Here is a 14,221-nt window from a genome sequence, read left to right on the forward strand (position 1 = left end):
GGAATTGTATCAAAGCCAGAGACTTTTATGCACATCAAATGACTGAAACCCATGGGGTCAACCAAAGGCCTTCCAGGGTGCCAAGGGAACCCAGTTATTCTTCACGGCATTGCAGCTGAGAAATCCAACACGCACAAATAAACTGCAGCAACAGAGCAAATGTATCTCTTTATCAGGTTCAAATTGGTTTGCTGTTTATTTTTTCATTAAAAAAAAAAAAAAAAACAAAAAAACACTGTTTTGTTCCCTTGGTAGAAGGTCTAACATATTTTCCAATTTCTTTTGACAGAGAAAAAGGCAAGCCTATGAATCTAACCTCATGTGTGATGGCCTGCAGCTTGAAGCAACCAGATCGGTAAATGTCAGTCCCTTTCCAACCATGGGCTGACCATTGCTCCTGGGAACCTGCAGGTCACTTGGAATGCTGGAATGGCACTTGAAACCTGTAACTCCAGCCATGCCTCAGTTGTAGGCTGGGAGAGAAATCAGTTGAAATCTGCATTCTAGAATATATGTTTGTTTCTGATCAAAGCCAGCAGATCTTTTTTAATAGCCAAGGAGTATAATAATAAATATATGTATAAATGTTTTTATTCCAGAACCTTTTTAAAGATGTTTTTATGATACAAACTATAGTTTTCCAAAAAATTAGAAAATATAGGAATAGCGGAATTGAAAATCACCTATACCTTTTTAATCCGTAAATAATCTTGTAGTCCTTCTAAATTTTTTTGTTCAAATATATACATTTTTCTCTTCCAAAAGGGAAATTATTATTTCATTTTTTAACTGGCTTTTCCCCCCTTTATTATATAGTAAATGGATTTCTATATCATTAAATATATGATTCTTTTAAATCCTTTTTAATGGCCATGTAATATGATATTGAACAGATATATAGTAAATTGAACAGTCCTAGGTTAAGAAATTTTTAAAATCATCATTGTAATAACACTGCAATGAATATTCTAGTGTTTTTATTTTTAGTTACTAATTTGAACTAAAAATTAACATGTTTTCTTCATCTAAAATATTGGTAACTTTATGAAAGAAAAGTAAGGACTTTATTTTCTCAGTAATTCGAACTAAGAAATTATCCTCAAAGCAAAAACTCATGGTAGTTTGCAAAATATAATCTATTTTGATTATATCTTCACTTTTACCAGTTAATGTGTGTGTGTGTGTGTTTGCACATGTGTATTTTAACTACCAGCAACCTAAGGAAAATCTGTTTTAAAATTGTAAAAAATAGTTGGTTTGGTTTTCTGGCTTGTGTTTTTATTCTTCCAATATAGCTTTTGGATGACAAGCTGGTATTTGTAAAAGTACATGCTCCATGGGAGGTGCTGTGTACATATGCTGAGATAATGCACATCAAATTGCCTCTGAAACCCAATGATCTGAAGACCCGGTCCTCAGCCTTCGACAATTTCAACTGGTTTACCAAAGTCCTCCAAGTAGATGAAAGTATCATCAAGCCAGAGCAAGAGTTTTTCACTGCCCCATTTGAGAAGAACCGTATGAATGACTTTTATATTCAAGATAGAGATACGTTCTTCAATCCAGCCACCAGAAGCCGCATTGTAAGTCCAATCCCAATTTAGCTGCTGTCTTGGGGTGATTTAGAACCTGCTATTGAATAATTAGTGCCTTGGTTTGGTTGGTTTGGTTTGGTGTTTAAAACTGCCACAAAAAGAAAAAGAAATATGCCTACAGATTCCTCTTAGGCCAGTTACACTGTATAAACCACACATTCTATTTTGGAATCTTTTTAGGTTTACTTCATCCTTTCTCGGGTCAATTATCAAGTAGTCAACAATGTAAAAAAGTTTGGGATCAACAGACTCGTAAGCTCTGGGATCTACAAGGCAGCTTTCCCTCTCCATGATGTAAGTCACGTGGCAAACATGAAATAAAATGCTGATGTGTACTCCAGGGTTAACAGGGAAGGGCTGAGCTTCCTGACCTTGTTTCTGCTTAGGGAAATGAAGACAATGTATCACAAGATGACAAGCTCTTTTTAGGGCGGGAATATGTTGTGTGCTGTTCACTGCTGAATCTAAGCACAGGGAAGGCCCTCAATTTAAAAGAGTGAATGAATGAGTGAATGAATGAATGAACAAACAGTAGCTCTCCTATAGTTAATGTGGAGGGGGTGTAGATGAGCAGTTAAGAGCATTGACTCAGTCTTGAAACACCTGCTGTGCCACTTTCTAGCTGGATGACCTTGTGAAAGTCATTTAGCCTCTCCTTTGGTCAATGTGCTCGTCAATAAAATGGGGCTTACAATAGCACCTACCTCATAGAGTTGTTATGAGGATCAGTTAATCCATGTCAATGTTAGAACAGTCCCTGTCATATAGTAAGTACTATATATCCATCAGCTATTTTCATAACTAGCAACATGTTATTATCAACCAGAGAAGTATTAGCTCTTTGTAAGAAAAATACATGTTAGACTGTTTCATTTATCATTTTTTTCTAATACAGCCTTCCTCCGGTCCCCAAAATACCATTTTCAAACTGTGCACTGAAATATCACAGGGATTTTAAAAATGCATCTGTCAGGATTCTTGTCATGATGGCCATACAGCAGACTGTTGACATTTTTTAAGGACTATATTCTGAGATGACGGCCACCCCTCAAATTCAAGAGCACCTTTCTTGCTTATAACATCTCTCATGAAATGAAATTTTTAAAATGTGACTATTTCAGATCCTTAATGATTCCATAAATTCAAGAATATTACATCTAAGCTCTTTAAATAAATTCTGTCATTGAAATAAATCAAATACTGTATTATATTACACTGTTACTTTGTTGTATTCACTATCAATTTATCTGAATCTCTAAGACCAAAGAAAGCAAAGACCGAGATCGATCATTGCTTCTGTGTCATACATGTATTTGCAGATGAAGACAATATTGAAATGTACTGTGTAGGATCATAAAACTGGAACACCAGACAGCTACTTGATACACAGACAGAGAGAACAGGGAGCCTGGTACAGAGAAGCAGGTGCTGAGCTTCCTAGCTAAGAGACCCAATGTAGCAGTGCACCCTGACAGTCCATGTGTTTTATATTTGTCCCCCAGCAAAATTAGCAAGGAGAGCATGACAGGAACTTTGGGGACACTTGCTATAGCCGTCATGATTATTAATATGGGACACCAAGGTTCTGTAGTATTCGGCTGGCACCTGCCAATGCCCAGTTCTTTTCCACTAGATCCTCTTGTAATTGCTCTGGGCCCTTGTCCAGGCTAAGGAATGATCTCATGTAGTATTTGGAAAGGAAGTAAGTGGAGATCAGAACCCATGTTAAGGCACGGCGGGTGAGACTCTGGTTCTAGTACAGGAGGAGGGCGCATGAGTCAGGTGGGAAGAAGAGTGATTGAATTTAAGCAGAGACAGGGAGTTTGGTTTCCTGAATAAGCTAAATGTATAACATCATGCCAGGCTTTTTTGGTTGTTTACATTCTATGTGTAGTCACAGAATAACTGCTAACCTGTGGGACAAAAAAAAGCCTGATTTTTAGATTTGATTCTGCCACTAACCAGCCAAGGCCCTGGTTCCCCTGGGTGTCCAAGGAGGGGCCTGGACTGTCAGATGTTCCTCTACTGTGGCAGTTTGGGCACTTGGAGCAGCCCAGTTCTTTGGTTGTTTAGGACTGGCCCAATTATAGGACATGCAGCATCCACAGGCCTCTCACCACTTGCCTGCGGTGGTCCCACAGGATTGTAACAACCAAGCATTCCTTTCCACCCACATTCGCAAATGGCCCTCACGGGGTTAGTATTACTCCCGGTTGAGAATCGCTAAAAATGCCATGGTGCTTCCATCCCTTGCAGCAGATGAGGGCCCCGTATTTACAAATGATTGTGAAGCTTTAGCACCACATCAGTCAGCAGAACACATGGTGTTGGTGAGGTTCACTTGTTCTCTTTTGCTTTCCAGTGCAACTTTAGCCGTCAATCCGAGGATCTCAGCTGCCCCAATGAGCGGTACCTTCTGTACAGAGAGTGGGCTCATCCTCGAAGCATATACAAAAAGCAGCCCTTGGATCTTATCAGGTGAGTTATTGTAGAGAACACTCCAACAGGAAGGGCTCAGGGTTGCCCTTAAGGCATTTAAGTGTGACAGTCCTCCAAGACTGTTACCAGCCAGGGAGGCTCACCTGGAGCTCTGAGCTCCGTTAGGTGGGCATGACTGATGGAGTCATTGCCCATGTGGCTCATTCTCCAGCCCCTTCTTCTCCCGGCGGTCCTACAATATCACACAGCTCCAATCCCATGGTTGGTGTTTCAGCCTGGCCAGTCCCCATCCAGAGCCATCTCAATTGCATAAACCATCTGGGGGTCTACTGTGACTTACAGACACTCCTATCTTGAGAAATTCCAAGGCTTTCGAGGTTACCTCCCAGGAACAAGGATCAAAGACCCCCACATATTCTTCATTAAGTAGGAATTAAGGTTGTATTTAGCTTAAATTGTATGAAAGGAGATACACATTTTCACTGCATTCCTGTATCTGCTGTTAGATACTGTTTCCCTGTACCATATGAATAGAATGTCTGGCCCAGCACTTGTCTTCCTGAAGCATCAACATTGGCTACTCTCCAGAAGCTTATATTGTTTGGGCAAGGCTGCTGGACAGAGAGACCAGGAACAACTAAATAGGAGTTCCTGCTGTGGCGCAGTGGGTTAAGAATCTGACTTCAGCAGCTCTGGTCGCTGTGGAAGCTCGGGTTCGATTCCTAACCTGGGAACTTCCATATGCCGTGGGTGTGGCCATAAAAGAAAAAGAACAACTAAACAAACAAAAATAAGTAAATGAAATTTCCTATGGCAATGAAGAAAGTAACAGTGATGAGATGGGGAGGGGATGGGGGAAGTGAGTCACGGAAGTTGTCTCTTACACCTGCACACACCCAGGCTCTGCTTGGCCCCAGGTGCCTAAAACAGGTTATATAAGGCACTAAGAATAACCCTGCTTGAAACATTTGCCATACGTTTCATTTTAGGGCTTTAGTCTTGAGGCTGGAGACTGGTGTCACACACCAGTATTGTCTGTTTGCTGATCCTGCTCTGCCCCAACTTCTACCCAACTTCAATCCATTTTACAAATAGAATAAACTGCTCCGAGAATAAATCCCTCAGTTGTTGCTCTCACTATATCACTTCCTCACTGAAGAAATTACAATGTCAGAGAAAGAGAAATATATGAGATCACTAATATGTGGAACCTAATGAAAATGATACAAAAGAACCTATTCATGAAACAGAAACAGATTCAAAGATTTCAAAACGAAACTTACGGTTACCGAGGGGGAGACATTGCTGGGAGGGATAAAGTGGGAGGTTGGGATTGACATATACACAACTACATATGGAATAGATGAGTAACAAGGACCTACTCTATAGCACAGAGAAATCTGCTTAATACTCCGTAGTACCTGTATGGGAAAAGAATCTGAAAAGGAAAGGATATATGTGTATGTATAACTGAATCACTTTGCTGTACACTTGAAACTAACACAACATTGTAAGTCAACTATACTCCAGTAAAACTTTAAAAAAAGAAGAAACACATTGTCTTTGAGTAGGTGGCATGGGAGCTGAGATCTGGATAGTGAAAAGGACCCAGTACTTTGAGGATTTGGAAGAAGTCATTCCAGGAATAGAGGCAGCTGGTACAGTGGCTCCCAGACACAAGGACACTTGGCAAATTTGAGGCAATACTGAAAACCAGTGTTAATGAGATGGTGAAAGAGGAGACACAAGGTTAGCAGGATATCAGGAGGACAGGAAGGAATGTAGCTGTCAGTGCCGTGAGAAGCAGTTGTAATCTTTTAAGCATTCCAGTAATTTTATCTGGCTCACATTTTGCAAAGATAGTGTGGACAGTGGTTTTAAGGGGGCACAGAAAGGGAGACCCAGTAGGAGGCTGTTAGAGCAAGCCCCCTGAGAGTTCACGGGAAGAAATGTGGGATGTGTTTGGGGAGTAGAGATGACAGGATATGGCTATGGATTGGATGCTGAGGTTCCTGTTCTTTCTCCGTGCCTCCCACCTACTTGGGAAAACCTCTTGACCTTATAAGTGAGAGTTTAAAACACTGAAGAATTTCCATTTTGTTTTATTTTGCATTTCAAACATGTAAAAGTAGAGAGAACAGTACAGCAAATCTGTCTGTGTCTGGCATCCAGCTCCAAACATTATAAACTCATAGTCACTGTTGATTCAACTTTACCCCACTGGGTCATTTGGAAGAAAATTCCAAATAGCATAGCATTTCCTTAGTAAAATGAACATGATAAGATCTCTTTTTAACACAACCAAGATACTCCTTTTGTCTAAAGTCATGAAACGATCAGAATTCATGTTTTCCTGATTGTCAGGGGAAAAAATAGTTTTTTGGTTGAAATCAGGATCCAAACAAGATCCAGATGTTGCAGCTAATATATCTCACAAATGGCTTCTAATCTATAATTTTCCTATTTCTTTCTTGTTCTCCTTCCAATTGTCGAGGGCTTACTATATTTTCCATTTGGCTGATTTCATTCTGCCCTGTGGTGTTAGACTTGTTTCTCTGTCTTCTGTATTTGCTTTAGCTAAGTAACTTGATCCTCACCTAAAAGCTTGATCAGACTGAGGTTTGACTTTGTGCATGAATACTTGTGTGAGTTTTGCACGTCTATCGAGAGGTACATAATGTCCAGTTTAGCTCTCTTTTGTGATGATAGCAGCCATTAATGATTGTTGCCTAAACTCATCATTTTGTAAGGGATTTTATTTCATTTGGTCATACTCTAATTTCCTCCTCCATTAATAGCTGGATTAGAATCATGAAGAGGCATTTTCTCTCATGAACTCTGGCTATCCTGTAGGATAAAATTTTTTTTTTTTTTTTTTTTTTTTTTTTTTTTGTCTTTTGTTGTTGTTGTTGCTATTTCTTGGGCCGCTCCCGCGGCATATGGAGGTTCCCAGGCTAGGGGTTGAATCGGAGCTGTAGCCACCGGCCTACGCCAGAGGCACAGCAACGCGGGATCCGAGCCACGTCTGCAACCTACACCACAGCTCACGGCAAAAGCCGGATCGTTAACCCACTGAGAGAGGCCAGGGACCGAACCCGCAACCTCATGGTTACTAGTCGGATTCGTTAACCACTGCGCCACGACGGGAACTCCATATCCTGTAGGATAAAATTTTAAAAGAAGATGTTCATACATACAGTAAATATTTGAAATTGATATTTATATCAGGTTTCCCTTTATTTTTGTTTTATGTTAAACCTATGGTATTTGACAACATGGTGATGAGTTTGATGGCTTTTTAATCAGATTATTTATTTAGTCATTCATTTTTCTGTAAAGAAAAGAGTTTCCTCACTGTCTTAAGTCTCTCTTGCTAAGGAAATTACATTTAACTATTCCCTGTTCCTGATCCACATTTTCCCTTTGTTGCTTCCCATCAGTAAACCTTTGAGAGCATTCAGGCTATCACACTTTCATCTCTGGTCCCCAGGGATAAGCAGAGGGAAAATGAACTCTTCCAAAAAGTAAAGCCTCAAATCAGAAAGAGTAACCTGGAGGAAACAGGGGGAAAAAATAAAAAGTTTCTCCCAACACTCTCTTAGAGTGATAAAAGAAGATATGGTATCCACAATACAAAGACAGGATTCTGTTGAAGAAGGATGATTCTGGGAATAAAATGTAGCTCTTAGAAATTAAACATATGATAGAACAGAGAAAACCCAACAGCAGTGTTAAAAAAAAAAAAAGTGGAAGAAATTTTATGGAAAATAGAGCAAAAATACAAAAAGGTAGGGGAAAAAGGGGGAAAAAAGAAAAGCTTTTAAATCAGTCCAGGACATGCAATGAACAAATAATAGGAGTGCTAAAAAATAAGGACAGAGAAAATGTAAGGAGGAAATAAGAGAAATACTTCAGGACAAGTCTCTGAAGACCTGTACTGAAGCAGTGTGCACCGGGTGGATGGAGAATGAACACAGAGCCAGCAAGTCACTGCAACATGACCTCTCAGATTCTAGAGACAGAAGATCCTACGAGCCTCCAGAAAGAAAACCAGGCTTTGTATGAAGGAGCTAGACTCAGAATAGCATTGAACGTCTCAACAGAAACTCTTCAGGGTACTCAGAAAGAGAGCCATAACTTCATCTTTCTAAGGAAGGTGGCTTTTGGGGTTTTGGTTTTTAAGGTTTTGTTTTGTTTTGTTTTAGTCTTTTTAAGGCCACACCTGCAGTATATGGGAGTTCCCAGGCCAGAGTCGGATCAGAGCTGCAGCTGCCAGCTTACACCAGAGCCACAGCAATGCTAGATCCAAGGTGCATCTGTGACCTACACTACAGCTTATGGCAATGCTAGATCCTTAACCCACTGAGCAAGGCCAGGGCTTGAACCCATGTCCTCATGGATGCTAATCAGGTTCGTTACTGTTGACCCACAATGGGAACTCCAGGAAAGAGGTTTTCTAAATTTACTCTTCCATATATGGCCAAAGTGTTAATTAAGTGCAAGGAATTTTCACAATTTAAACATGCAAAGTAATGGAGGAGGTACTCCACCAAGAAAAAGACATGGATTCAGTAAATGGGGACTCCCAACCCAAGAGAGGGAGAGGGAGAGCCCAGATGCCAGCTCTAAGGCACGGCTCCCAAGTCGTTAACCCAGGTGGCAGGGGATCTGAAGAGATTCACTTAAGGAGATGAAATTGATAGACTGCCTCATGTTTTAGAAAGTAGCAAGAAAGTTACACCTTAGGAGAATGTCTCGAGTTGAATTGTTGACAGCTACACAGAAAACTTTAGCAATGAACCACCAAGACGATTAATAACTACAAGGAAAACAAAATATTGGCACAGAAAAGAAAAGACAAAAACATGAGAGGTGACTTGATGCAGCTGTGAGCAGTCTATGGAATCTTAGTAATGTAAAGCAAGGATATTGCTCTATCCAAAATTTGAACATATCTATATTAAGAGGGGAGAGGAACGGAGGTTTGGGTGTGTAGGTGAGATAGGGGTTGAAAGAGAGCTTAATCCTCATCTTCCACAGTAGAGTGTCAGTAGATGATACATAAAACTGAAAAGTCAATAAACTGCACTATAAGTATACTATTTAGAGAGACAGAGGTACATATTCTAAGAATCAGCTCTAAAAATTGAAAGTGGTTGCTTTGGCCAGGAAATGGGGGAGGTTGTTGGGCACTGCTCCATTTTTCGTTTGTTTGTTTTTTGGCCTACACCCATGGCATATAAAAGCTCCTGAGCCAGGGATGGAACCCGCACCATGATAGTGACCCCAAGCCACAGCAGTGACAACACCTGATCTTAACCACCAAGCCACCAGAGAACTCTCTGGACTGCTTCGTTTTACAGTCAGCGTTCCAGACTGCTTGACTCTTAAATGAATGTGTAGTTACAACATTGATTTAAAAAAAAAAAAAAATCAAATCCGAGTTTTTTAAAATTGAGGTTAAGAATTAGGATATGTTGGCCAGAGAGAGATAATGATCAGAGAATAATATCACATTTGAAGGGATCTTTGTTTTTCCCAGCCTTTCAGTGAGAACCAGGAGGCAGCCTTCTGTTTAAGATTCAAAAATTCTTTCTTACCTTCTTGTCCACAGTGTAAGGCAATGTGGGTGCCTTTGCAAGTAATAAGCTCCCTGTCACTGTGAGGATCCAAGCAGAGACTGCCTCTAACTGTAGCAGGATAGTTTTACTCTTGGGCAGTTGGAGCAGGCGATGTCTAACATTCTTTCCAGTTTTCAACGTGGCCTTTCCAGGGCAGATAATTGGTAAGAACTTACATGTGGAGTCTGAAAAAAAAAGGATACAAATGAATTTATTTGCAGAACAGAAACAGACTCACAGACTTTGCAAAACTTACAGTTACCAAAGGGGAAGAGGGCGAGGGATGGACACACTGGAATGTGTAAATGAAATGATTGGCCAGTGGAGACCTGCTGTATAGCACAGAGAACTCTGCTTAGTGTCCTGTGATCATCTAAGTGGGAAAAGAATAGGAAAGAGAATGGATATGTGTATATGTATGACTGAATCAGTTTGTTATACAGCAGAAATTATCGCAACCTTGCAAATCAACTATGCATCAGTAAAATTTTTTTAAAAAGAGCATATTATAGAAAACCCAACAGCAAAGAGTCCAAGACATCTCAAACCCACTGCCAAGGTTTTCTTTCCCAGACACCATCCTGAGCCCACCATCCATGAGCTAGAGCACAAAGCCCAAGTCACGTGAGCATGGACACACTGTGTCCCTCCTTTCTCCTTGTTCCACGCGGCTCCCAGTCCTTCCTTTCCCCCTTGCATGTGGCCTCCACCCAGGCCTGTGACGAGGGAGCTGGTCTCACAGCTGCCCCGTGCGTACAGGTCCAGCCCAGGGGTGTTCCTGTGTGAAGTCTCCCAGGACCCCAGGCTGTTCTCAGAGCTGAGTCCACATGAGGCTAAGTCCCCAGAACTCCCCCACCCCAGCTCCAGACGGATTCAGAAGTCTCATAGAGTCCTCAGAGCTAACTAAATCTACAGATTTTACCAACCACTGCTGAGCCAGAAGTGACCCAGTCAAGGAAAGTATCAGCACAAGTCTCCTAAAGGGCCAGCTCATCATTTTCTCCTCATCTCTAAGCCCATTCTCTCTGCCTGTATTTGCCTCCCTTTCAGAAACAGTCGAGCGCTGCTCCTTGGCCGCCTGTTTCTTCTAGTCCCACTGGCCTGGTCTCTGCCATTTACCAGATTAACTTTAAAACACTCAAGTGTTTTTGGGAGTTCCCATTGTGGCTTGGGGGGTTAAGAACCTGACTAGTATCTGTGAGGATGCGGGTTCAGTCCCTGGCCTTGCTCAGGGGGTTAAAGATCCAGTGTTGTCACAAGCTGCAGTGTAGGTCACAGATGTGGGCTGAGTTCCAGTGTTGCTGTGGCTGTCGCATAAGCCTGCAGCTGCAGCTCTGATTCAACCCCTGGCCTGGGAACTTCTCTATGCTGCAGGTGTGATCCTAAAAAGAAACCAAGCAAACAAAACATTGAAGGGTTTTTAAAGCTTAGGAAAAATAGAAATGCTAGAGGCAAAGAATACAGGGCAGTAGATTCCGCAGTCACATCCATCCTGCCCTCTCCCCACATTCTCACAGTGAGTTACAGAAATATTTTGGTCAGAGAGATATTCCACTACAGGTTATTATTATCACCAGCCATTTTCTTGTTATTATCTGTGATTTATGTAAAGTTGCCCTGAGGAAGTTCCCAAGATAAAGCAAAAGCAGGTAACTGAGCAAGTTGTTGGTGTTCATTTGTTTTGTGCATGTTAAGAACTGTCTTTAGAGGAATTTTTCAAACGTGCCAGTCTTTACAAAGAGTGATGGTGATACTCTCTATCTGCTTCATATTCAGCATTTTCCCCTCCTTTGCTTTATCCTAATTTACTTTGTTTCAGTAAGTTAACCAGTGATCTGTACTTCCATGATGTGTCAGATGCGCCTTGTTCCATAGTGGAATCTAGGATCTGCTCTGAAATGAATGTTTTTAAGTGTGAATAAAGTCAGAGGTTTGTGTTTAAAGCCCCCTTTATTTTAGACAAAAAGACAAAAATAAAATAAAAGGAGTTCCCACTGTGGTGCAGTGGAAACAAATCCAACTAGGTACCATGAGGTTGCAGGTTCAATCCCTGGCCTCGCTCAGCAGGTCAAGGATCCGGTGTTGCTGCGAGTTGTGGTGGAGGTTGCAGACGCGGCTCGGATCTGGTGTTGCTGTGGCTGTGCTGTAGGCAGGCAGCTACAGCTCCAATCCGACCCCTAGCCTGGGAACCTCCATATGCCTTGGGTGAGGCCCTAAAAAGATAAAAAAAAAAAAAATAAAGCCCCGTTTATTTAGAGTCAGAAATTTTTTCTTTTTTTTGTCTTTTGTCTTTTTTGTTGTTGTTGTTGCTATTTCTTGGTTCTTGGGCCGCTCCCACGGCATATGGAGGTTCCCAGGCTAGGGATTGAATCGGAGCTATAGCCACTGGCCTATGCCAGAGCCACAGCAACGCGGGATCCGAGCCACGTCTGCAACCTACACCACAGCTCACGGCAACGCCGGATCGTTAACCCACTGAGCAAGGGCAGGGACCGAACCTGCAACCTCATGGTTCCTAGTCGGATTCGTTAACCACTGCGCCACGACGGGAACTCCAGAGTCAGAAATTAATATCAGGATTAAAGCTGCCATAGGATAACATGCGTGTCTTCTGAAAATAATGTTGGTCTTTCTTTAGGAAATACTATGGAGAGAAGATTGGAATCTACTTTGCCTGGCTGGGTTATTACACTCAGATGCTCCTCCTGGCAGCAGTCGTGGGTGTGGCTTGCTTTCTCTACGGATATTTTAACCAGAACAACTGTACCTGGAGGTAACCTCTCTTTATTCCTTGTTGCTGAGATGAAAAGTGGATGAGACAGAATGTGATTCTCAAGGTCTTAGACTTTGAGTCAAAAAAGAGTCACTGCAGAATACTTATTGCTTTGGATGATGCATCTCTTTTGTCCTGAGCATAATAACTAAAGAAAATGGAAAAAAAAATATTTTTCTTAGATAAGACAGCCCAGCCTCTGACAGGAATATTACCCTTCGGAAACACTCCAATATTTGGAGACAGTACTTTGTTTGGAAATGAAAGGAGGTCTGGAGGGAGGATCATGCATGAACTTCTGGCCCCCAGAGACATGTATCACTCAGTCTTACAAATGTGAGCCAAGAGCAGCTCTGATTTCTTCAGGGTTTCAATGGCGAAAGCTGATAAAACTGGTGTTTTTATATTTTTAGAAATGACTTCTTAATATATATTCAGGAATACATGTTTTAAAACTCAGGTGAATGATACTTTTGTTTTTATTTGACTCTTACAAAAGAAATTAGCCCTTATAGTGTGAAAGGAGGAAAAGAAAGTAATAAAGAACGAGTGCTTGATGCTGAAATCAAAATAGCAGCTGCACTGTCTAAGGGAAATACATGGGTGCCAATACAGTGAATTGCACCCTCTCTATTCTGAAATGTATTATTAGTCCTTGGCTCTTTGGTGGTCTCAACCTCCAGAAGGAATGTTCACACTGAACCAGGCCTTTTCTCTTATTCGTCTGGCCTCTCTCCAGGTGTGACAGCCAGATCAAAATTTCTGGGCACCAATGATGAGCTGATGACCAAATTTTTCTAGCCCTGAGCATCTGAGCCTGGCTCCCGAGGCAGGAAGCTTACATGGCAGCTTCTGATGTATAGGCATAATTATCCATTCTATTTAACAGGATTCTGAGTGTTTGTGCCCATTATGGCTTCTTAGCTAGAAAGCTGCAGATGGCCTTTGAAGTACTCACCCTCTCTTCATTGGAAAAGAGTTTAGGACCAAAGACTGAAGGTTGATATCTTTTGCCTAAAGTTGTCTTTGGCTTCTCCTTCTAACCAAAAAAATAAATAAATAAACAAACGAAAAAACAGAGAAAGATCTGAAAAATACACTTTCGGGAGTTCCTGTGTGGCACGGCAGGTTAAGGATCCTGCATTGTCATTGCCACAGCTCGGGTTGCTGCTGTGGCGCAGGTTTGATCCCCGAAACTTCTGCATACCACAGGTGTGCCCCCCCCAAAAAAAAACCCCACCACTTTTAAAGTGAATAAGTAGTGTTTGTATGTGGTTCTTGCATGGTGGTTGTCCTCATCATAATTCATTTTATAAACTCACCATGACAGTCATATCATGTATTTCATACTCTTTCATACCGATTAATTTACAGAAAAGGGTGGGTGGGGGGAGTTGTATGTATGGTCTTGAGGATATTCTCCCTGTGTTCAAAACTATTGGGGCTTTATTTATTTAATTTTTAAATAGTTTTAAAATATTTAAATATATGCATATATTAAATAGTTTTGGTTAATTTTATTACGTACTGAGTAGATTCACAGGAAGAGAAAATATATTTAAGAAGTAAGGAATAATGATCCATCACCCAGTTTAAGAAAAGGAACATAACTAATTACCTTCACGAAGTGCCTTGTTCGATGGCATCCCCTCATCTTCCACTTTGGAAATAACAACTACACTAAAGTTTGATTTTTATCATTCCCTAATGTATACTATATATTCTTTTTCACAAATACCTGTATCCCCACAAAATATAACTTTTTTATAGGTAGGTATTTCCTCTTCTATAAA

At 41.1% G+C, this 14,221-nt stretch overlaps 1 protein-coding gene across 7 annotated transcripts in view; it reads left to right on the forward strand.

Annotated features, from left to right (window-relative positions):
- ANO6 (anoctamin 6) overlaps positions 1–14,221 on the forward strand; it is a 368,316-nt gene that overhangs the window by 286,088 nt on the left and 68,007 nt on the right. For all 7 annotated transcript variants that reach the window (XR_014804019.1, XR_014804020.1, XR_014804021.1 and 4 more), the window contains 5 exons: positions 290–355; positions 1,296–1,583; positions 1,776–1,889; positions 3,958–4,073; positions 12,294–12,428. Coding sequence is in view for 4 of the 7 variants with exons in the window: in XM_005655713.4 (XP_005655770.3) it covers positions 290–355; positions 1,296–1,583; positions 1,776–1,889; positions 3,958–4,073; positions 12,294–12,428 (719 nt within the window). In the remaining 3 variants the exon portion in view is untranslated. The remainder of the gene's footprint in view (positions 1–289; positions 356–1,295; positions 1,584–1,775; positions 1,890–3,957; positions 4,074–12,293; positions 12,429–14,221) is intronic.

Source organism: Sus scrofa, chromosome 5, assembly GCF_054392235.1.
Source record: "Sus scrofa isolate SSC_HxYL_T2T_F1_AM1 chromosome 5, Sscrofa_HxYL_maternal_Yorkshire_Landrace_v2.0, whole genome shotgun sequence".
Taxonomy (NCBI): domain Eukaryota; kingdom Metazoa; phylum Chordata; class Mammalia; order Artiodactyla; family Suidae; genus Sus; species Sus scrofa.